Source organism: Cervus elaphus, chromosome 1 (genome assembly GCF_910594005.1).
Source record: "Cervus elaphus chromosome 1, mCerEla1.1, whole genome shotgun sequence".
NCBI classification, from domain to species: Eukaryota; Metazoa; Chordata; class Mammalia; order Artiodactyla; family Cervidae; genus Cervus; species Cervus elaphus.
Window position 1 is genome coordinate 21020277 of NC_057815.1, and position 21648 is coordinate 21041924.

Consider the following 21648-nt stretch of genomic DNA (forward strand, 5'->3'; position numbering starts at 1 on the left):
GCTAAATAAGGTCTTTGAAATGGATGAATACATAAATACTTGAATGAGTGCATGCGTAAAGAAGAAATAATTGCTTCCTAGCCCCAAGGAACAGACATGTGCTCACACTGAGGAGAAGGAGGATGATTAAAAATAAGATCTCAGACTCACACTTGATCTGCTAGCCTCTGGCTCACCCGATGCACCCGACAGGCTTCAGAGAAGGAGTCGACTCGTCCCGTGATCCTGCTGGGCAGGGAGTTACCACAAACCCCACCTGTGGATGGGGGGTCTTCTCAGCCCGGATTCTCAAATTCTGGGCCTGAATGAAGATTAAGGGAAACTATGGTGCTATGAAAATAGGCAGTTTAGCAAAGGTGGAAAGAAACCCCGCTGAACCCAGAAGAAAAAGTGAGTGTTAATTCATGTCCAACTCTTTGTGACCCCATGGACTGTAGCCTGCCAAGCTCCTTTGTACATGAGATTCTCCAGGCAAGAATACTGGAGTGGGTAGCCATTCTCTTCACCAAGGAATCTCCTGACCCAGAGATGGAATCCGGGTCTCCTGCATCACAGGCAGATTCTTTACCATCTGGGCCACCAGGGAACCCGGGAGGGCCACCCACAAATGAGTGCCTGTCTGTGCAGGTGCTGAGAAGCCCTAGGGCATACGTGTCAGCAGTTTTGCCCTTTGCTTGGGAAGCAAGGTGTGTGTGTGTAACCAGAGCACTTTATGACCAGCAGAATCAAGCCGCAAAGCCTGCTATTTATTTATTTATTTATTTTAAAGTCCATGGAGTACTCTGTGACCTGTATATATAAGAAGGTCTTTCTCAAACAGGATAGAAATGAATTGGAGAAAACAATTGTTTACATGGTGGATATGTCTCCTTTGCCCACGTCCTGTTTGATAGTAATGAAGATTGCAACACCAAACGACCCCAGATATTCTGCTTGGAGTCACCATTTGTGATGATTGCTCATAGCTAATCAAAGGATGTTGTGAAATGTGAGTCACACAGCTGCCGGCTTCCTGGAAGTTCCAGAACCTGTATATAAAGAGGGAGCTTCCTGGTTGAGACACTGGAGCAGCAGAGAGGTAGGAGCTTTCCGATTCCTTAAGCTGAGACGGAAGACAGAGACCAGCATGCCCAGACTGCCTCTGCTGCTGCTGCTCCTCTGGGGCGCGGGGTCTCACGGCTTCCCAGCAGCGACTTCAGAAACACAAGAACAAGATGTGGAGACGGTGCAGGTAAATGCTGAATTTCACATGCCCAAGATACAAAAGCCTTATTTGTGTTTTTCCACAATATAACAGAAGAGTATCAGTGTGCAGTTCTGGTGGTGATTTAGTAACTAAGTCATGTCCAACTCTTTGTGACCCCATGGGCTGGAGCCTACCAGGCTCCTCTGTCCGTGGGCTTCCCCCAGCGAGCATACTGACATGCTTTGCCATTCTCTTCCCCAGGGGATATTCCTGACCCAGGAATCGAACCCATGTGTCCTGCATTGCAGGTGGATTCTTTACTGTCTGAGCTATGAGGGAAGCCCCCAGCAATAGTACAATAGAGTTTATTTAAGGATGGATTTCCTACAAAGAGAGATTTTTGTCAGAAAGGGTATTCTCCCCCAAAATGTATCTAGCTGTGCATATACTCTCATTTTTCCAGTTAAAAGTGATAGGGAACTAAAGGAATAATATACAAATATGTCTCTATAAAATTATAATTCTGACTTCACAGTAAATAGTGGCAGGAAGAGTTCTACTCCAGAATGAGTTTCCACCAACAAAAAGGATAATAAGGACCATGGAACCTAAATGCAACCTTTAAAAGTCATTCTTTGTTTCAGCTATGACAGTATAAACCATCACTATTTAGTAAAATTAGAGGATTTCCCATTCAGTGTTTTGATAATTTTATCTTTCATCAGAAATACCTGGAAAACTACTACAATCTGAACAGTAATGGGAAGAAAGTTGAAAGGCAGAGAAACGGTGGCCTCATAACTGAAAAGCTAAAGCAAATGCAAAAATTCTTTGGGCTGAGAGTGACTGGGAAACCAGATGCTGAAACTCTGAATGTGATGAAGCAGCCCAGATGTGGGGTGCCCGATGTGGCCCAGTTTGTTCTCACCCCAGGAAATCCTCGTTGGGAGAACACAAACCTGACTTACAGGTAATTAGATTGAGCACCAGAGTGGGAATGCTCTTTTCCTTCAGAGCTGTGAGAAATGAAATCTGACTTGTCTGTGTTTTATTTCACTTGAAGGATTGAAAATTACACCCCAGACCTGTCAAGAGCAGCTGTGGACCAAGCCATTGAGAAAGCCTTTCAGCTCTGGAGAAATGTCACACCCTTGACCTTCACCAAGGTCTCTGAGGGTCAAGCGGACATAATGATATCCTTTGTCAGGGGAGGTAAGCTCTTTTTGTAGCACGAAAGTATTCTTACCTTAACTTCCCCTTGCCTTTGAATCTCTTCAGCTTTGCAGATAGATTTCCTTGTTTTAAAAAGAGTGTTGATTTTATGGACTTAAGAAGGAGACTAGATCTCATTTGCTGCAAATCTGTTGGCCTCTTAGCAAAGTTAATGCTTACTCTCCTGGGTTAGACTAAATAAGAATCTAGAGAAACATCTGATGAATTCTGTTTCTTGTAGATCATCGTGACAATTCTCCTTTTGATGGACCTGGTGGAAACCTTGCTCATGCTTTTCAACCAGGTGCAGGTATCGGAGGAGACGCTCATTTTGATGATGATGAAAGGTGGACCACCGATTTCCAAAGTAAGTCAGCTTGTCTTGCCTCTCTCAACCCTCCCCCCTCCTCCCATCTTCTTGGTTCATTGTAATATTGGCTGATTTAACTGAAAGAGTGTGTTAATAGAAATATGTACTTTTCTGCTACCACTTAGAAAATTAACAATACATTTAGAAAATGTAAGACAATTACTTCTGTTAGTAAGACCATCTTACTGGTTACAAATGGGCTACTCTGAAATTTCTACTGAGAAAGTGTTGAATATCTTAATGTTTTCCTTGTGGGCATCTACACAGAATCTTTTTTCCTGGAAACACACCAAAGTGTAACAATGTTAGTAAGATATGTAGAAATTAAGGGAGAAGATACTATATATATATATATATTCTAAAATTTCCAGCATTAAGCATCTATCAATCTATAAATAGGAAAAAAATTGTGTTAATAGAAGAATATTGCTTCTCAGTGAAATAATATATGCCATATGACCACTGACAAGATGGATTAATCTGTGCTAGAGCCTTTTTTTTTTCCATTTATTTTTATTAGTTGGAGGCTAATTACTTTACAATATTGTAGTGGTTTTTGCCATACATTGACATGAATCAGCCATGGATTTACATGTGTTCCCCATCCTGATCCCCCCCCCCCCATCTCCCTCCCCATCCCATCCATCTGGGTCATCCCAGTGCACTAGCCCGGAGCACTTGTCTCATGCATCCAACCTGGACTGGTGATCTGGTTCACACTTGATAATATACATGTTTCAATGCTGTTCTCTCAGATCATCCCACCCTCGCCTTCTCCCATAGAGTCCAAAAGTCTGTTCTATACATCTGTGTCTCTTTTTCTGTCTTGCATGTAGGGTTATCGTTAGCATCTTTCTGAATTCCATATATATGCGTTAGTATACTGTATTGGTCTTTATCTTTCTGGTTTACTTCAGTCTATAATGCACTAGAGCCTTGTTGGCTGAATTTGCTTTTTAATTGTAATCATAGAATTCAAGTTTTAACCAATCTCTTCACTGGCTTCCCAGATAGCTCAGTGGTAAAGAACCCGCCTGCCAAATACAGGAGACTCGGGTTCGATCTTTGGGTCACAGAGATCCCTGGAGAAGGAAATGGCAACCCACTCCAGTATTCTTGCCTGGGAAATCCCATGGACAGGGGAGCCTAGCAAGCTGCAGTCCATGGGGATGCAAAGAGTCAGACATGCCTGAGCATGTACTCTCTTCACTAGTAATGAATGCATCCTTCTCCCCTTTTAGGAAAAAATTTATATATTTCAAAAAGCTACTGATAAAATAAGAACATTAATCCTTTTATAGTTGTAGACTACTTCTTAATTAAATGTCTCAAAACTGAAAACATTTCAAATAATTGCAAATGGGTTTATTGTCCCTTTTAGATTATAACTTATATCGCGTGGCAGCTCATGAATTTGGCCATTCCCTTGGACTTTCTCATTCTACTGACATTGGGGCTCTGATGTACCCCAGTTACATCTTCAGTGGTGATGTTCAGCTTTCTCAGGATGACATTGATGGGATCCAGGCCATCTACGGTGGGTATAAAGAAAAATAGTATAGACAAGGGGTCCTTAAAACATCGTTTGTATCTTTTGTCTGTATCTTTTAAGAAACTTTCCTTGGTTATGTGGTTTTCCAAAGCCAGGCAGAACTAACTTCAGATCTCTTGTTCCTTTAGGACCTTCCCAAAATCCCATTCAACCAACTGGCCCACAAACCCCAGAAGTGTGTGATAGCAAACTAACTTTTGATGCTATAACTACAATTCGGGGAGAAATGATGTTCTTCAAAGACCGGTAAGACAACAGTTCTTCTTTGCGTTTTGTATTTGTAGTAATAATAGGACCCACTATTATGGGCTACTACTATGGGCCACTACTATGCTTCACACATTATTTATTACATTTGTTTATATACATGATTATAGTTATAATTAAGTGTAAACAATAGCTTACTCTTGCACAACATAGTGAATTTTAACAACTTTTTCCCCAGCATGTATTCTGTCATTTGATTCTCAGAAAAATTACCACTGAAGCAGCAAATCAGTGAATATAATTCCATTTTACAGATCTGTAAAGTAAAGCAGAGAGAAGGAAAGAGATCCTCAGGGTAGTGAGTTCACCGGCAGCAGAGCAGTAATTGGTCTTCCGACCTCTGCTTCGGGCCTCTTCCCGTTTTTGTCCCTCTTTGGGATGGTTAGGTACATCAGTATTTTGTTAGGAGAAATCAGTCCTTTTCACAGCAGTATCATGCTGATGAGGGTTGTGTAGACCCCTTTTAAGTATCATCTTGGTAAAGACACCCCTTCCAAAGTCTATGGTCATAACAGGTCTCTGTGCCCCAACCCCGGGAGGGGGCAAAGAACAGTAGGCGCCATTGCAGGGAGAACCCCCAGAAGCTCACGAGGTCCCGGCCGGGGGTGGGAATGGATGGTGACAGTGAGTTTCTGTGCTCAGAGGAGGGTCCCAGAGTTCCCGAGGCAGCCTGAGACCTCGAGAAGTCTAGGGTCTCCTTGCGTGTGAGGAGTAGGGCCGCTCTGTGTACAGCTCTGATTCCTAAAGGACCAGGAAAATAGTAATAGCCTTTTTCTGAACGGCACAGCCCAGCACGCATGGAAAGCAGGGGTGCTTTAAAAGGCTGGCTTCTCCTCGCTCTCCTCTTGGAGTGCTCTTCTACTGAGTCACAGTCATAGCTAACCCAGAAGGCAGGGAGTCAGCTCCTCCGGCTTCCCAGCCTGTGCTTTACTATCTCTGAATTTAAGAGATGAGGATGGATGCATGCAGGGGGCAGCTCAATGCTGGGAAGTGCTAGGAAAGATACGGCTTTCAAGAAAAGCTCTCAGTATAGCAGGACATCTCATCAAAGCAAGTACTTGAGGGATGACCCCAAAGAACAGGGCGGGGTCTGAGGTCCGCAAGACCCGAGAGGACTCTGAGGTCATTTGGATGTCACCAAGTCATGGAGACATGAAGGCTAGAAACAGTGACGGTGACAGACTTGCCCCAGTTCTCACAGTCAGGCAGAGGCCACTGGATCAAGAAGGCCAGAGTCTGCCCTGCGGCTTGGAATCAGGAGAACTTTTCTGTGGATCCACATGACGGTTTATGCTTCCTCTTTACCCCAGTCCCTGTGGACTGTAGAGTCAACTTTGTTGTTAACAAATAATAGGCAGAGTCACTCAAGTGACTTAGCACACATGGGCCTGCAGAACCTCCTTTGTGAACTGCCGGTCAAAGGAGCACATAGGGAGGGGCTAAGTAACACTTAGCGTCTTATCAGGCGTCTTATCAGTTGCATGGCCTTGGACACCTCCCTTTGCCGCCCCCCCCCCACCTCAATTTCTAATCTGTGAGATGGAAGTAATCTCTCACAGGATTTCTGTGAGGTAAGGCATGAAGTAGGTAGAGTGTGTACGAAATGCAGAATGCTAGTGTTGTGTTCTAGCCAGTGCCATTGGAGAATTTTGCAAGCTTGCTGTTAAACAGCATTATTAAAAGTTTAATTATATCAATTTAAAATTATATCTAAACCAAAGGTACTAAAAATAATCATAACTCATCCGTTTGTGTGTGCGTGTGTATGTGTGTGCGTGTGTGTTAGTCACTCAGTCATGTCCAACTCTGTGACCCCTGTAGCCCTAGCCTGCCAGGCTCCTCTGTACATGGGATTCTCCAGGGAAGAATACTGGAGTGGGTGGCCATTCCCTTCTCCAGGGGACCTTTCCAGCCTAGGGATCAAACTCAGGTCTTCTCCATTGCAGATATATTCTTTACCATCTGAGCCACCAGGGAAGGCCCCATCCCTCTGTATCCCTTTGAAATTATTTTGCTATATTTTTCTATTTATTTATATTCCTGAGATGGCTTCTGCCTGTATGGGGGAAATACTATACAGTGAGGTACCATTTCAAATCTCTTGAAATCTGCAGTGGTTGGAGTATGTTCAGCAAGAAAGAAAGCAAAGGCTACAGACCAGAACTCCTCTCCACCTCCACTTTGGAGAGCCACATGATAAACACTAACCCACAAGCCACCAGTGCCAGCCATAGAAGGGCCTGGATGACACCAGAACTTGCTATGGATTTGATCAAAACCTTTTTTTTTTTTTTTCTTCAAATTAGGTTCTACATGCGCACAAATCCCTTCTACCCAGAAGTGGAGCTCAATTTCATTTCTGTTTTCTGGCCACATCTCCCAAATGGACTTCATGCTGCTTATGAGGTTGCCGACAGGGACGAGGTCCGGTTTTTCAAAGGTAATACTTCCAATTTTTGCTGTTCTTTAGTCACTAAGTCACGTCTGACTCTTTTGCGACCCCATGGGTTGTAGTCTGCCAGGCTCCTCTGTCCAATTAACTTTCAGATTTTACCAATTGGGGCTTCCCTGGTGGCTCAGAGGGTAAAGCATTTGCCTGCAATGCGGGAGACCCAGGTTCGATCCCTGAGTGGGAAGATCCCCTGGAGAAGGGAATGGCAGCCCACTCCAGTACTCTGGCCTGGAGAATCCCAGAGACAGAGGAGCCTGGTGGGCTATACAGTCCATGAGGTCACAGAGGCGGACATGACTGAGGGACTTCACTTTCACTTTTTACCAATTAAGTTTTCTTCTGCTTTGGGCTCATGTGTGAGATTACTACCGACTTTCTTTCCATGGACTTTGACAAACGGAGCATTCATGCCATATCAGTGGGAGTCCATCTCCTTAGCCAAGAATCGCAGAGTGCATTTCTAAGGGAAAAAATTTGAGACACAGATTTTCTGGCCTGTTTGTGAATATGAACCTATGAAAGGATTTTCTGTGCAAACTATGTATTTTAAATCCTCTCCACCTCCCTGGGGTGTCCAGGAATAAAACTGAGAGGAACATTGGAGTCGCTTGGTTCCCTAGAGCCTGTTTTCCGCCAAGTTGCTTTCCTGAAAGGAGAAGCTGGCCCACGACAGCCAGATGGGGGCGCTGCAGCCTTGCCATCAGAGTATGCCTCGCAGACCAGCTGCGCTGACACTGTCCCCAGTCTGTGAGAATCACAGAACCTCACATAGCATAAGGCCCACAAAGTCCATCTATGTAGTCAGATCCTACTCCAGACCTTCTTGAATGTTACCAAGATTCCAAGGCAATTCATATGTACATTAAAGTGTGAAAAGTCCTTAATTACCATGAATTGCATGAGGCAAACTTTTTGATTCTATCAGAATAAACCCCAATCCAATGGTCAGCTCCTTACTTTGACAACACTATGCTAAATACCAGTTTTTCTGAAAATATATGTTTGGCAGAGTATAGACGAACATTAAGACACCTGACCCAGTAACACTCTCAAGGCAAAGAACTGAAAACAGTTCAGATGGGCAATAAACTTTGAAATGGGCTTTCTAGCTCTTTCATAAAGAAAATAAATAGGATTTTAGATATATAAAGTTTCAAACTGCTTTTTTCCCCGAGGGATAAATAAGAATACTTGTGCAATAAGAACAATGCTGGCTTCAAGATGTAAGACCAGTTTTATTTGACTTGTGATTACTAAGTATTGGAGAAGGAAAAGGCTACTCACTCCAGTATTCTGGCCTGGAGAATTCCATGGACTGTATAGTCCATGGGGTCACAAAGAGTCAGACACAACTGAACAACTTTCACTTCACTTACTGAGTATAAATGTGCAGAATCTGGACACAGCTTAAATTTAAGGATTTGGAACTGTCTTCTAGTTAGATGTAATGATTTCTACCCAAGGTCGTAAGTCATTACAGATTGTGAGTCATTACAACCCTCTGGACTTTAGGATACCTTAGGGTGAACTTCTGCAGCCTGTGGGCAACCTGCAGAAGTGAAGATTTCTATCCCTGTGGTGGCATGATGAACTCTTTAGTCGTTTGAACCTCTGGCTTTGGAAAGAGGCCGCCAGCTCCATAAACCAGTCATTCCCAAAGCTCGCTACGGATCAGAATCATCTAGGAAAAAAACCTTAAATATACTAATTTAATTGGCCTGGGGTAGGCTATCAGCATCCGTATTCAGAAAAAACACAAAAATCTCCCTCAATGATTCTGATGTGCAGCGGGGACACTGCCCTCGCACGTGAGAGTGAGCATTTAGCTGGAGATCTGCCTCCTGCCTACTGGTGCCCTTGGCAAGGGTTTTCATCCCGGTTTCTTGATTGGCAGGTAACAAGTACTGGGCTGTTAAGGGGCAGGATGTGCTCTACGGATACCCCAGGGACATCTACAGATCCTTTGGCTTTCCGAGAACGGTGAAGAGCATCGATGCTGCTGTTTCTGAGGAAGATACTGGGAAAACATACTTCTTTGTTGCCAACAAATGCTGGAGGTAAAGACTGGGTGCAGAAAATGGGAGGATACCTGTCCTTTCTACATAGAAGTTACTAGATTGAATCATTAAGACATGAGTCTCACATTGCCTTGGCTGGCTGCCTTTGCTGTGAATGGCAGTAGCTTGTCTAGTTGCAAAGTCTATTGACCAATAATGATCATATCTGTCCTAGAAATTCAGGAAGGACGTGGGCCTGAATTGAGAAAGATAATGTGAAGAGAAGGGCATTCACCTTCACAGAACTGCTGCAGACACCAGGAACATACCTTTGACTGCATTTGACATTAATGGCACCTATTGGAGAAATTAGAATTAGATGTCATAGTTCAGAGGGACCTTATAAATTTTCTAGTCCACCCAGCATCCTGCTCACCTCATCTCACTTCCTATTTTATACATAATCTGTGAAAGAGATTTTATTATGTTTTTGCTGATGAATTCCTCATAACGGTTTTGAGAAGGCTACATCTTTAACAAGTAGTTCTGACATTCCAATTATTTTTTGACCAGGTATGATGAATATAAACAATCCATGGATGCAGGCTACCCCCAAATGATAGCAGAAGAATTTCCTGGCATTGGAGACAAAGTTGATGCTGTTTTCCAGAAAGGTGGTAAGTGAGTTTACAATACTCCTCTATATTTGGCCACCTCATGCGAAGAGTTGACTCATTGGAAAAGACCCTGATGCTGGGAGGGATTGGGGGCAGGAGGAGAAGGGGATGACAGAGGATGAGATGGCTGGATGGCATCACCGACTCAATGGGCATGAGTTTGAGTAAGCTCCGGGAGTTGATGATGGACAGGGAGGCCTGGCGTGCTGCGATTCATGGAGTCACAAAGAGTTGGACACAACTGAGTGACTGAACTGAACTGAACTGATTTTGTTGCCACAGAATAGCATCAGTATTGCTATTTGGAACAGAAAATACAAAAAATATTTATTCTGACAAATGACTTGGATTTTTTCAGGTTAAACCTAGAAATCATTTGTATAACATAATGTCTCCTTTGTTTTACTTCTAGGATTTTTCTATTTCTTCCGTGGAACAAGGCAATACAAATTTGATCCCAAAACTAAGAGAATTTTGACTCTCCTAAAAGCTAATAGCTGGTTCAACTGCAGAAAAAATTGACCAGTGTTTACAAGGTTAAACAGAAAAATATGTTTTACAAGTCTAGGGAAGGTGTTTCTTGAAGAGCCATGAGATGTGTTAGTCGCTCAGTCGTGTCCAATTCTTTGCGACCCCATGGACTGTAGCTTACCAGGCTCCTTTGTCCATGGGATTCTCCAGGCAAGAATACTGGAGTGGGTTGCCATTTCCTTCTCCATGAAGAGCCATATATTTAAATGAAATAAAGTTATTAAGTATAATCTTATTTTTAAGTATAATCTTATTTTTAAGTATACTCTTATTTATACCTCATTCAGCATTTCTTTTTAGATTTAGAATGTAATTTTTATATACTACTGTAATTTAGTTTCACAAATGAGGCCTAAGTAAGGTCAGGTTTATAGCTTATGGATTCATATGGGCCAGTTTTGCAATGAGAGAAACTCTTCTGCAAAATATAAGACTCTGACATTGATACTGGAAAACACTCTCAGTGATGTCTTCTCTCAAGAGAGAAAGAGACGAGATATGAGCCTTCGCCAGAAGAAAAACAATTCAAGAACGTATGAGCAATCATTACTACCACCATCCTGATATGCAGGGGACAACTTTGTTATAAAGTGTTTTACATTTGAAATAAAGCCATCCTTGCCTCTACTGTTTCTTAAACTTTCCATTATATTTGTTATGCTATTATTTCTGATTTTAAAGTCACACAGAGATTTTCAAATTTGAAATAAGAATTAGAGAACTATGCAATACATTCATGTGTGAAATGAGAATAGATGCAAAGTTCAGATATTCTCCATTCTCATGGAATTTACATCATACAGAAGCGGGGAGAATCTATTTTCCACGCCCTTATAAGGATTCCAAAACTGGCTTTAGGTAAGCTCAGTGACAGCATGCAGCACTTTCTAAGGGCCTGTCCTCGTCTCTCCTTCTGAGTACATGGAAGAGTTGTATTTTCCACAGTTCAGTTCCCTGCAGATGTGGACGGGAGGGGTGGCAAGTGGCATCTGGATAGTCTTGGCCAGCGGACTGTGCCCAGAAGTGACCACTGTCACTTCCGGATGGAAACCCTGGATGCTGGTGCAAACTTCTCTAGTACTGTGGGGATTGCAGAAACACGTGCATGCTCAGTCGCTCAGTTGTGTCCGACTCTTTGAGACCCCATGGACTTCTCTGTCCATGGGATTCTCCTGTCCATGGGACCCACCAGGCTCCTCTGTCCATGGGATTTTCCAGGCAAGAATACTGGAGCGGGTTGCCATTCCCTCCTCTAGGGGATCTTCCTGACCCAGGGGTCGAACCCATGTCTCCTGCATCCCGTGCATTGCCGGAGGATTCTTTACTGCCGAGCCCCTGGATAAGCCCCCTGTAGAACACAGTTTGAGAGAATTTCCACAAGGTGGAAGAAGCCTGAATTCCTGGGCCAAGCTCTGAACAGTCACCCAAAACCTCAGTAGATTTTGCCTAAGAAATAAACGTTCATTGTGCTAAGCTACCAAGATTTTAGATTTTGTTAAAGCTGCACAACCTAGTTCTCCCAGATGAACACTGTCTCGTTCCTCATGCCTGAGTTGGGAGGATGTTAATGGAGATAGGAGTCCTGGAGGTAGCCTCTGAGCCCTGTGGGCTTCAGGCATGCCTCAGAGGGTGCTCATGTTTGCATGCTTACTCCTTCAGCCGTGTCCCACCCTTGGCAACCCTGTGGACTGTAACCCACCAGACTCCTCTGTCCAGGGGGTTTTCCAGACAAGAATTCTGGAGTGGGTTGTCATTTTCTCCTTTAGGGGATCTTCCCAACACAAGGATTGAACCCATGCCTCCTGCATCTCCGCATTGCAGGTGGATTCTTTAGTGCTGAGACACAGAGGATTTCCAGAATGTTTACAGACTTCCAAGTACGCAGAGAGTCTTGGGAATATTTTGAGGTATTCATGATTCTGAGGCAGGCAGCTAAGTCAACAAATTGGACAGCAGTATAACCTTCCCTTTGGCCAAGTCCCTCTCATATTAAAATATAGCATAGACCTGGGAGCGGGAGCGCGTCGCGGGGCAGGAGGGTGAGGGAAACAGAGAGAACCTCACAGTCTCAGGGTTTATGGTCATTGGGTTCCTTTCTGGCTTGTCTCTTGCCAGTCATTCTGAATTGGCATCCTTCCTGGGGGCACACACATCGCTCAGCCGAGATGGACTCCAGTGAGGAGGATCCTGGGAAGTTGGTAGGACCTCTGGACTGGAGTCTCCCATCCCTTTTTGACCTCTCCAGAATCCTTGTTGCTGGTAGCTTGTCGTCCAGAGGACTCAAGACATGGTGGTTACTAATAGACTTCCCACAGTACTTCTTCATCCCTTGTGGACTCCTTCAAGGGCGGTGAGCATCACAGATTCCCTTGAACTTCATCTGGGTCATAAAATAGATGGAGAAAAGACCTATCGATCCTATCAACCAATGACTCCACCCACATGCCCCCTCCCTGGAACCCTCACACCCTGGGGAGGAGGGAAAACTAATTAACATTTCTTTAGGTTATGAAGGCCTTCCTTTGTGTATGGGCCCAGCAAAATTATGCATAACCGTAGGCCGACAAACTTGGGCTTTCATCCTGCCTCCAAAAGAAGACTTGCAGACATTGCTGCCCTTTTTCTGTCTGTGAACCATGTTTACTACTGAAACTTTAGGGAAAGAGTTAGGGAAAGAACAAAAACATTATGTAAAAGGTTACTAACACTACATTGAAACATTACCATGACAAAGGACTTCTTGGCTGGCTTGACAGTGGAATGACACCCTCCTCCTCTTCGAATCATCCTCGATAAACAAATTGGGCCTGAACTAGAGACATATAAAACATATGGAAACTTGCTGCCAGCACCAAAGAACTTGGTACTTGGACCAGACATTTCACAGTGACCAGTCGTGGTCATAGTAACTATTTCTTTCGCTATAATCAGTCATATTTTATACAGGCCTGTGTCCCACTTCCTTTTGTTATAGCCATAAGAAATTTACAACTTGATCTGTAACTTGTATTAATTACCAATTTTGTGTTACTCCTGTTTAATTCAATCATAGTACCTACTACTGGGAACAAATCAAATTTCATTTACTTGATAATGCCTCTCTGAATGTACTATTACTGCAAAAGGAAATCTTTGAAACTTTTTCTAAACGTCTGCCCTCTTCCACTAATTTAGAAACTTTAGCTAAACAAATTATCCGGGCTAGACCCACAAGGATGGTTTCAAAGTATTATTGGGTCTAGAACTGTAGCTTTGGTGACTGTCTTGATAATTGTATTTGTTGTTTATCGTCACCTTTCTATATGGTTGGTTAATACTAACCAAACTCATTTGGTCAGGACCTTTTTTTTTTTTTTTTACAAATATAATAAAATAGGGGGAATTGTCAGGAAGCATTTAACAAGAGGCTTCCTGTGTGCTATTTTGGATCTGTCAGGAACCCTCTGGCCCTTATTGATTCTTGAATATTCAGGAATTAAGAGGAGAGGCACGCCTTTCCCGGGGCTAAGGAATCCAGGCATTTCTCATTACAGTGATAAGTACCCTCTTCCTTTTTATGAGCCATATGGTAAAAGGTGATTGTTTGCAACTCTCTCTTTAATAGGGATCATCTTAAAACATAAGTCTGGAATTTTTTTTTCATTTATTTTTATTAGTTGGAGGCTAATTACTTTACAATATTGTAGTGGTTTTTGTCATACACTGACATGAATCAGCCATGGATTTACATGGATTCCCCATCCCGATCCCGCTTCCCACCTCCCTCTCCACCCGATTCCTCTGGGTCTGGAATTTTAATCTTTATCTTTGCTGAGAATAACTACAGTATATATGCCCAAGCCATGTTGATTAAAACACCTTTGCTCCATCAAAAAAATAAAATAAAATAAAATATAGCATAATTGCAGAAAAGTGCTTGTGTAAATATTCCCATCAATGTGTTATCACAAAGTTAATAACTCCATGGAACCCTCACCCAGCTCAAGAAACAAAACATTACCCGTGTCAAGGCGGGGGAAATGTCTCCCTTACCCCTACTGAGCCCTTGTGGCAGCACTAATAATAAAGTTGACATGAGACAGATTAACAAAAGAAAAAGAAATTTAACTTAATGCACGCACAAGGAGGTGTCATAGAAATGAGCCCTCAAGCAGACAGCTTTTTTAGATAAAGAAACAATAAATATGTGAGGAATCGAGAAGACAAAGAAATTCACTGAAGAATCTAAGGAGAGTTTGGTTCGGAGCAGTGAACTGAAGTCGTGGGGTTTGTTCATACAGGCGTCTGAGTCCTGCACGTCTGCGTCTGGTGATAAGGATGTCTCTCCATCTTCAGCTGCAGGGCTGCCACCTGTTTTCAGTTTGACCCTCCCTGAGTGCCATTATGACAGCTGTTTATGATGAGAACTCAAAGAAATCTTCCTTTCAAATAGTGCCAATTTAAAGGATTCATCGTCTGGCCGTTGATCAGTAGGCCCTCATATTAATTTCAAATAGCGAGTCAAACCAGTAAGTGTCTTTTAAGTCCTAACTAAAGATGCAGGAGGCATCTCACAGGACAGTATGTACCCCTCACACAATCCTATCACGGCTCAGTTCTCTCTTAGCTCGTTCCCGGAATGAGAGCCTGAAACGGGGATTCTAGGTGCCTCAGTGAGGGAGGACTGCTCTCAGAAGGAGAGGAAGAAACAGTTTAGAGCAGAGAAAAGCCACACAATGCTGAAGAACGCGTCTCAGACAGAGCTTCCTTTGGTCTCGTGGGCAAGGAGCTCTGGAGCAAAAACTGAGTTACTGTTAGTCCTACCTTGAGGCAAGGGAACTAGTCTTTTGCATCCCTGTGCCAACCGTTCTCAGCTGAGGCCTGGTGTGGGGAGACAGGTGTAGCCCCCAGGTAAGATGCTGTCACTCGGCAAAGTAACGGGACAGCTGGGAGCTGTGGCAGCTGACCCTCGCAGTATCCACAGGGCGCCGACGGGGAGCGGGGACAGCGCCAACAGCACTCTCTGTCCCCCAAGAAGCCACTGTGCCCCCGGCTGCTAAGACCCTAGATTAAACTCATCTACTTTTAACTGCATTGATCCAAGCGTATATCATTTTCTATCTGCCTTACTGTGTTGAACATTATCGCTCTGAACTTTATCCACTGACTTTGGGTTGTTACCATTTGTTGTTGTTCAGTCACTAATGAAGGAGTCTTTTGGGCCTAGAAAAGAGAACAACAGTCTCAAAGGCCCCTTGCTGAATCATCTAACTTTGGAGAAAACAAAGCAGAACTTTAGTTCCATCCTGATGCGCCAGGCCAGTTGCATCTATCTGGGACTTATCACCCCCTGTCCGGAAACCTTCCACCCCCTACACCCGCCCAAAAGACTTATCACCCCCTGCCCAACTACAAGTGTCATCTCAACAAAAGAATACTCAAAATATCCTGCCTGATTGACGTTTCCCTTATCGCTTCCACAAACCTCCCTATAAGTATGAAGCCTCCCTGATCCCTTTCGGCGCTCAGCCTGGTCGTTAGGCTGACTCGCTCCTCCTTGCCTGAATAAAGGTAACCTACTTCTGTTGAGGTCGTCTTTCCTTTTCTGCCTCGCTGGAACTGTACCTTACAACTAAGTTGTGTCCGACTCTTTGTGACCCCGTGGACTGTAGCTCACCAGGCTCCTCTGTCCGTGAGATTTCCCAGGCAAAAACACCGGAGTGTGTAGCCATTACTTCTCCAGGGGATCTGCCCAACCCATGTCTCCTGCATCAGCAGGTGGATTCTTTACCGCTGAACCACCAGGGAAGGCCTGTTACCATCTGGGGGCTTTTATAAATAATGTGGCACACATGTAGGCATTTCTGCTCACTGGATACCAAAGAGTACAACTGCTGAGTCACAGAGACTGTCAGAAACTCTCCAGATTCTTCCCTGGCTGCATCTTTGCTATTCCACCACAACAGCGGTGGCTGGCTCTGTCCAGGTGCTAAACGAGCTTCTAACAGTGGTTCCTGCTGGGCCTGTGCAGGGTGTTTCTAGCTTCCTTCTCTAGGGTTTTCTCCCCTTTTCTCTTGCTTCTGCGTCCATCTCTGCTATGGAACTCACTTAGAATTCATGCACATACAACCTAGAATTGAGAAGATTAATTGTTTGTGCGGCAAATATTTTACCAATGTGAGAGGAATGGATGAATAAACACGTCCCCCTTTCTTTCTTCAGAAGGATGTTTCAGAGAAATATTTCCAGTAGCCCCTCAGACAGTCCCATATTAAGCAACACATTTCTCATATCTTTATCCAGTTGGGAATTCATCTGTGTATTGTCCCTCCTGCTTTTCCTGCTTGGGTCTTCTTGTCTCTCAATCCAGCTCCGCTGGGTTACCCTTAAACTTTTGTCTCAGGCTCTGCTTTCTAGGAACACTAAATTAAGATAACTTGGGGCTTGGTATGTAGTGGCATTACAGTTACTAAGATTTTTCATCTGGAGCTGACTATGAAAAGATGAAGATGAATGGTGAGGTGCTGGATTATCAGGTGCCTGCGACATTTCAACAGTATGAGAAGGAAGGTAAGAAGTGTAGAGTGTGTTGATTAACTGTCCTAGGAATTTAGTAAAGAAAGTAATAGACTCAGAGAAGCCAAATATCTCAAGACACTTTGTGAAAACTAACAGATATCAATGGCAACATTTTTAAAGCTCCTCATCTATTGTAGACCGTGCTGAAAATAAGTCCCAGAACTATCTGCAAAACTGGACATTTTCTAGCTGGAAATAATGGGCAGACAAACCTGAAAACCTTGAACACCTAAATTTCTCTGTAAGCCCACATGTGTAGAAGCAGTATCTCCCTCCTTCCAGAGAAGGACAGTCTACCCTCTCATAGAGAATACACAAAGACTGTATCTGACTCGGTGTCTCATGAGATAATTCTCGTCCTCCTCCCAAATTGTCTCCTTCACCCCTCATTGTTTTCAGGTAAAGACTGAAGTCAGGGAGTGTAGCTCCGATCCCAGCTATCGCAGGAAGTTACTTACACATCAGACTTGTGTGGGAGTGACTGAGAGGAGAGTTTGGAGATTTCCCTTGCTATCTATAAACCCAGATACACTGAAAAATGTTTTTTTTTTTTACTAAATATAGTTGATGTACAATATTATGTTAGTTTCAAATGTGCTATGCAGTGATTTCACATTTACATACATTTTGAAGTGATCATCATAAGTCTAGCCATCTGTCCTCTTGTAAAGTCATTACAATATTACTGACCCTATTCCTTCTGCTGCCTAGTACATCTCTGTAGCTTATTCATTTAACTCATGAAAATTTCTACCTGTTAATCTCCTTAACCTATCTTACCCCTTCCCACCCCTCTCCCCTCTGACAACCAGCTGTCTGGACCCTGTATCTCTCAGTTTGTTTTTATTTTGTTATGCTTGCTTGTTTTTTTTTATTTTTTATTTTTAGATTCCACATATTACTTATCTGTTATTTATTATTATCTATTATTTATCTGTTATTTATTTATCCATGTGGTATTTATCTATCTCTGTCTGATTTATTTCACTAAGCAATAATGTCCTTTAGATGCAACCATGTTGTGCCAAATGGTAAGTTTTTTTCTTTATGACTGAATAATGTATTTTATTATGTGTATATATGCCTCATCTTCTTTATCAATTTATCCATCAGTGGACACCTAGGTTACTTGCCTATTGTACATAATGCTGCAATGAACATTGGTGTGCATACATCTTTTTGAATTAGTGTTTCTTCTTTCTTCAGGAAAATACCTAGAAGTGAAGTTGCTGTTCTACTTCACGATCACATATGGCAGTTCACTTTTTAGTTTTCAAGGAAACTCCATGCTGTTTTCCATAATGGTTGCATCAGTTTGCAATTCAACCAACAGGGCACAAGCGCTCCTTTCTCCGTGTAGCCTTCTGGTTGATAGCAGCTCTGACAGGGGTCAGGCAGTGCCTAAGTGTGGTTTCAAGTTACATTACCCTAAAGATTAGTGACACTGAGCACCTTTTCATGTGTCTGTGGACCATCTGCCTGTCTTCTCTGGAAAAATGTCTATTCAGGTCCTCTGCCAATTTTTATATCAGGTTGTTTGTTTTAATGCTGAGTTGCAAGAATTCTTTGTAATTTTGGGATATTAATTCATTATTGGATATATCATTTGCAAATACCTTCTCCCATTCAATAGGCTGTCTTTCGTTTCATTTCATTTCATTTAAATAGGCTGTCTTTTCATGTCATTTCATAGTTTCTTCCCTATTCAAAAGCTTTTTATTTTGATTTAGTCCCATTTGCTTATTTTTGCTATTATTTTCCTTGCTGAGAAGACAGACTCAAAAAAAGTATTGCTAAGACCACTGTCAAAGAGTATACTGTCTATGTTCTATTCTATAAGTTTTATGGTCTTAAAATCATTTAAGATTTTAACCTATTTTGAGCTTATATTTGTATATGGTGTGATTCTTTTGCATGTAACTGACCAGTTTTTCCAGTATCAGTTTATTGAAAAGGCTCTGTTTTCCTCATTGAATATCTTTGCCTCCTTTGCTGTAGACTAATTGAATATATAAGTGTCAGTTGATTTCTGGGCTTTCTGCTCTGCTCCATTGATGTATGTATCTGTTTTTCTGCTAGCACTATATTGTTTGATGACTGTAGTTTTGTAGTACAGCTTGAAATCAGGGGAATATTATACCTCCAGGTTTGTTTCACTTTCTTCAGGTTGCTTTGACTATTTAGAGTCTTTTGTGGGTCCACAAAAATTTTAAAAGATTTTGTTTAGTTCTGTGAAAAATGCCTTTAATAGTTTGATAGAGATTGCATTGAAACTGTAGATTGTCTTGGACAGTATGGTCATGTTAACAATATTGACCCTTTCAATTCATGAACACAGTATATTTTCCCATTTGTTTGTGTCATTTTCAGCTTCTTTTATCAGTGTCTTATAGCTATAGCTTGCAGAGTACTAGCTATTTACCTTCTTTGGTTACATTTATTCATAGGAATTTTATTCTTTTTGATGCAATTGTAAATGGGATTATGTTCTTAATTTCTCTGATAGTTCATTATTAGTGTATAGAAATACAATAGATTTTTATGTGTTAATTTTGTGTCCTAAAATTTACTGAATTCATTTAATAACTTATTTAAGATATACTACATATAATATTATGTAGTCAGCAAACAATGATAGTTTTATTTCATCCTTTCTAATTTGAATTCTTTTTATTTCTTTTTTTTGTCTGATTATAGTGGCTAGGACTTTTGCTAAATAAAAATGGAAAGAGTGGGCATTTTTTACTTATTCCTGATCTTAAAAGTCAATGCTTTCAGCATTTCACCATTGAGGATTATGTTGGTTATGGGCTTGTCATATATGGCCTTTATTATGTTGAGGTGTGTTCCAGCTATATCAATTTTGTGGAGACCTTTTTTTTTTTTTTTTTAATCATAAATGAATTTTAAATTCAGTCAAAAGCATTTTCTGAATCTATTGAGACAATCATATAGTTTTTATTCTTCAACTGTTAATATGGTGAAAGTGAAAGTCCCTCAGTTGTGACCGATTCTTTGTGACCCCATGGACTATAGAGTCCATGGAATTCTCCAGGGCAGAATACTGGAGTGGGTAGCCTTTCCCTTCTCCAGGGGATCTTCCCAATGCAGGAATTGAACCAGGGTCTCCTGCATTGCAGGCAGATTCTTTACCAACTGAGCTATCAGGGAAGCCCTGATATGGTATTGAGTTAATTCTTAGGTAGGTTGATAGGGGGTCCTGGGCCCTCAGGGAGAAGGAGGCAAGCATTTTTTTACATTCCTTCACCTTAGTCATGTAGGACTTTTTTCCCTAAGCTCTGAGTTTCTATGTCAACAAACTGTTTCACCTAACACTCACTTTCTTTAAGTCCAGAGCTAATGATTATACAACAAAACAATATATCTTATGTGGGAACCTGCTTTTCTTCAAAAACTGCACTCTTGATTATATGGATATAATATATCCTGACCAGAGACATCTTGTCCGGAGTCCATTCCCCTTGGTTAACCTTATTTTGATGTTGTCTCAAGATGTACATTGTGGGAGAAGAGACTGGTAAAACTTTCACAGCCTTATTTCTTTTATCTAGAGAGATGTTTCTTTTATCTATGTTTAGCAGTCCACTAAAACAGTATATAATGCCCCACCTAAACCAGCAAGAGTGGGCACTCTTCTACCCCCTTCCAAGTGTCTTTCGCTGGAAGCTTTTCTCTGTCCCGTCACTTTAATAGAATCTCTTCTAACAAAGCTCTGAATGACTGAGGCTGCATTTTTGGTCCCAGAGTGAATTCTTCTCCTTTGGAGGCCACGAATCTGACACCATTCACTGTAAGCTACCAGCACAGCACACTGATGTATTTGTGGATAACGAGCTATCCTAGCATCCCTGGGATAAATCCTAGTTGGTCACTGTATATGAGCCCTTTAGTGTAATTTTGAATTTGATTTGCTAATATTTTTTTCAGAATTTTTGCTTCTATGTTCATTGGTGATATTGCCCTCATGTCTCTGTGTGGGTTTTTTGTGTGGTTTTAGTATCAGAATGATGCTGGCATTGTAGAATGAGTTTGGAAGTGTTCCTTCCTCTTTAATTTTGTGGAATAGTTTTAAAAGGATAGGTATTACTTCTTTAAATGTTCACCTGTGAAGCCATCTGGTCCAGGACTTTTGCTTTTTTGTGAATTTTCTTTGTACTACGGACTCGATTCCATTACTAGTAATTGGTCTCTTCATATTTTCTTTCTCTTCTTGATTCAGTTTTAGAAGATTGTATGTTTTTGGAATTTGTTCACTTTTTTAGGTCATTTATTTCATCAGTGTATAATTATTCATTTTAATCTCTTATGAATCTTTGTATTTCTGTAGTGTTAGTTGTACATTCTCCTCTTTCATGTCTGATTTTACTTATTGAGCTCTCTCTATTTTTCTTGTTTGGGAGTCCCTTGGAGAGCAAGATCAAATCAATCAATCTTAAAAGAAAACCCTGAGTACTCTTTGGAAGGACTGATTCTGAAGCTCCAACACTTTGGCCACCTGATGTGAACAGCTGACTCATTGGAAAAGATCCTGATGCTGGGAAAGATTGAAGGCAGAAGGAGAAGAAGCTGACAGAGGATGAGATGGTTGGATGGCATCACCGACTCAATGGACATAACTTGGACAAACTCTGGGAGATGGTGAGGGACAGGGAAGCCTAGAGTCCCAAGGGGTCACAAAGAGTCGGTCACAACTTGGTGACTGAACAAAAATTTTTTTTGATAAGTCTGGCTTAAGTTTCTTTTTATCAATTTTATCTTTTCAAAGACCCAGCTCTTGGTTTCATTGATCTTTCTTTTTTATTTATTTATGTCTCTCATTTATTTA

The 21648-nt window shown here is 41.9% G+C and overlaps 1 protein-coding gene across 1 annotated transcript; it reads left to right on the forward strand.

Annotated features, from left to right (window-relative positions):
• The first annotated feature begins 1067 nt into the window (after positions 1–1067).
• On the forward strand, positions 1068–10325 carry LOC122696404 (interstitial collagenase-like). Its single transcript, XM_043906791.1, has 10 exons — positions 1068–1231; positions 1912–2156; positions 2250–2398; positions 2640–2765; positions 4150–4305; positions 4449–4566; positions 6894–7027; positions 8934–9096; positions 9610–9713; positions 10126–10325. Exons 1-10 carry the CDS (start codon positions 1127–1129, stop codon positions 10233–10235), a joined length of 1410 nt encoding a protein of 469 aa, XP_043762726.1. The 5' UTR covers positions 1068–1126; the 3' UTR covers positions 10236–10325.
• Positions 10326–21648: the final 11323 nt, after the last annotated feature.

Bases quoted from the DNA above. Each gene is read 5' to 3' on its own strand.
- LOC122696404 (XM_043906791.1), top strand. From the start codon at position 1,127: ATGCCCAGACTGCCTCTGCTGCTGCTGCTCCTCTGGGGCGCGGGGTCT. The intron at 2,399-2,639 runs GTAAGCTCTTTT...TGTTTCTTGTAG, and splicing joins GATATCCTTTGTCAGGGGAG to ATCATCGTGACAATTCTCCT. The intron at 4,567-6,893 runs GTAAGACAACAG...TCTTCAAATTAG, and splicing joins ATGATGTTCTTCAAAGACCG to GTTCTACATGCGCACAAATC.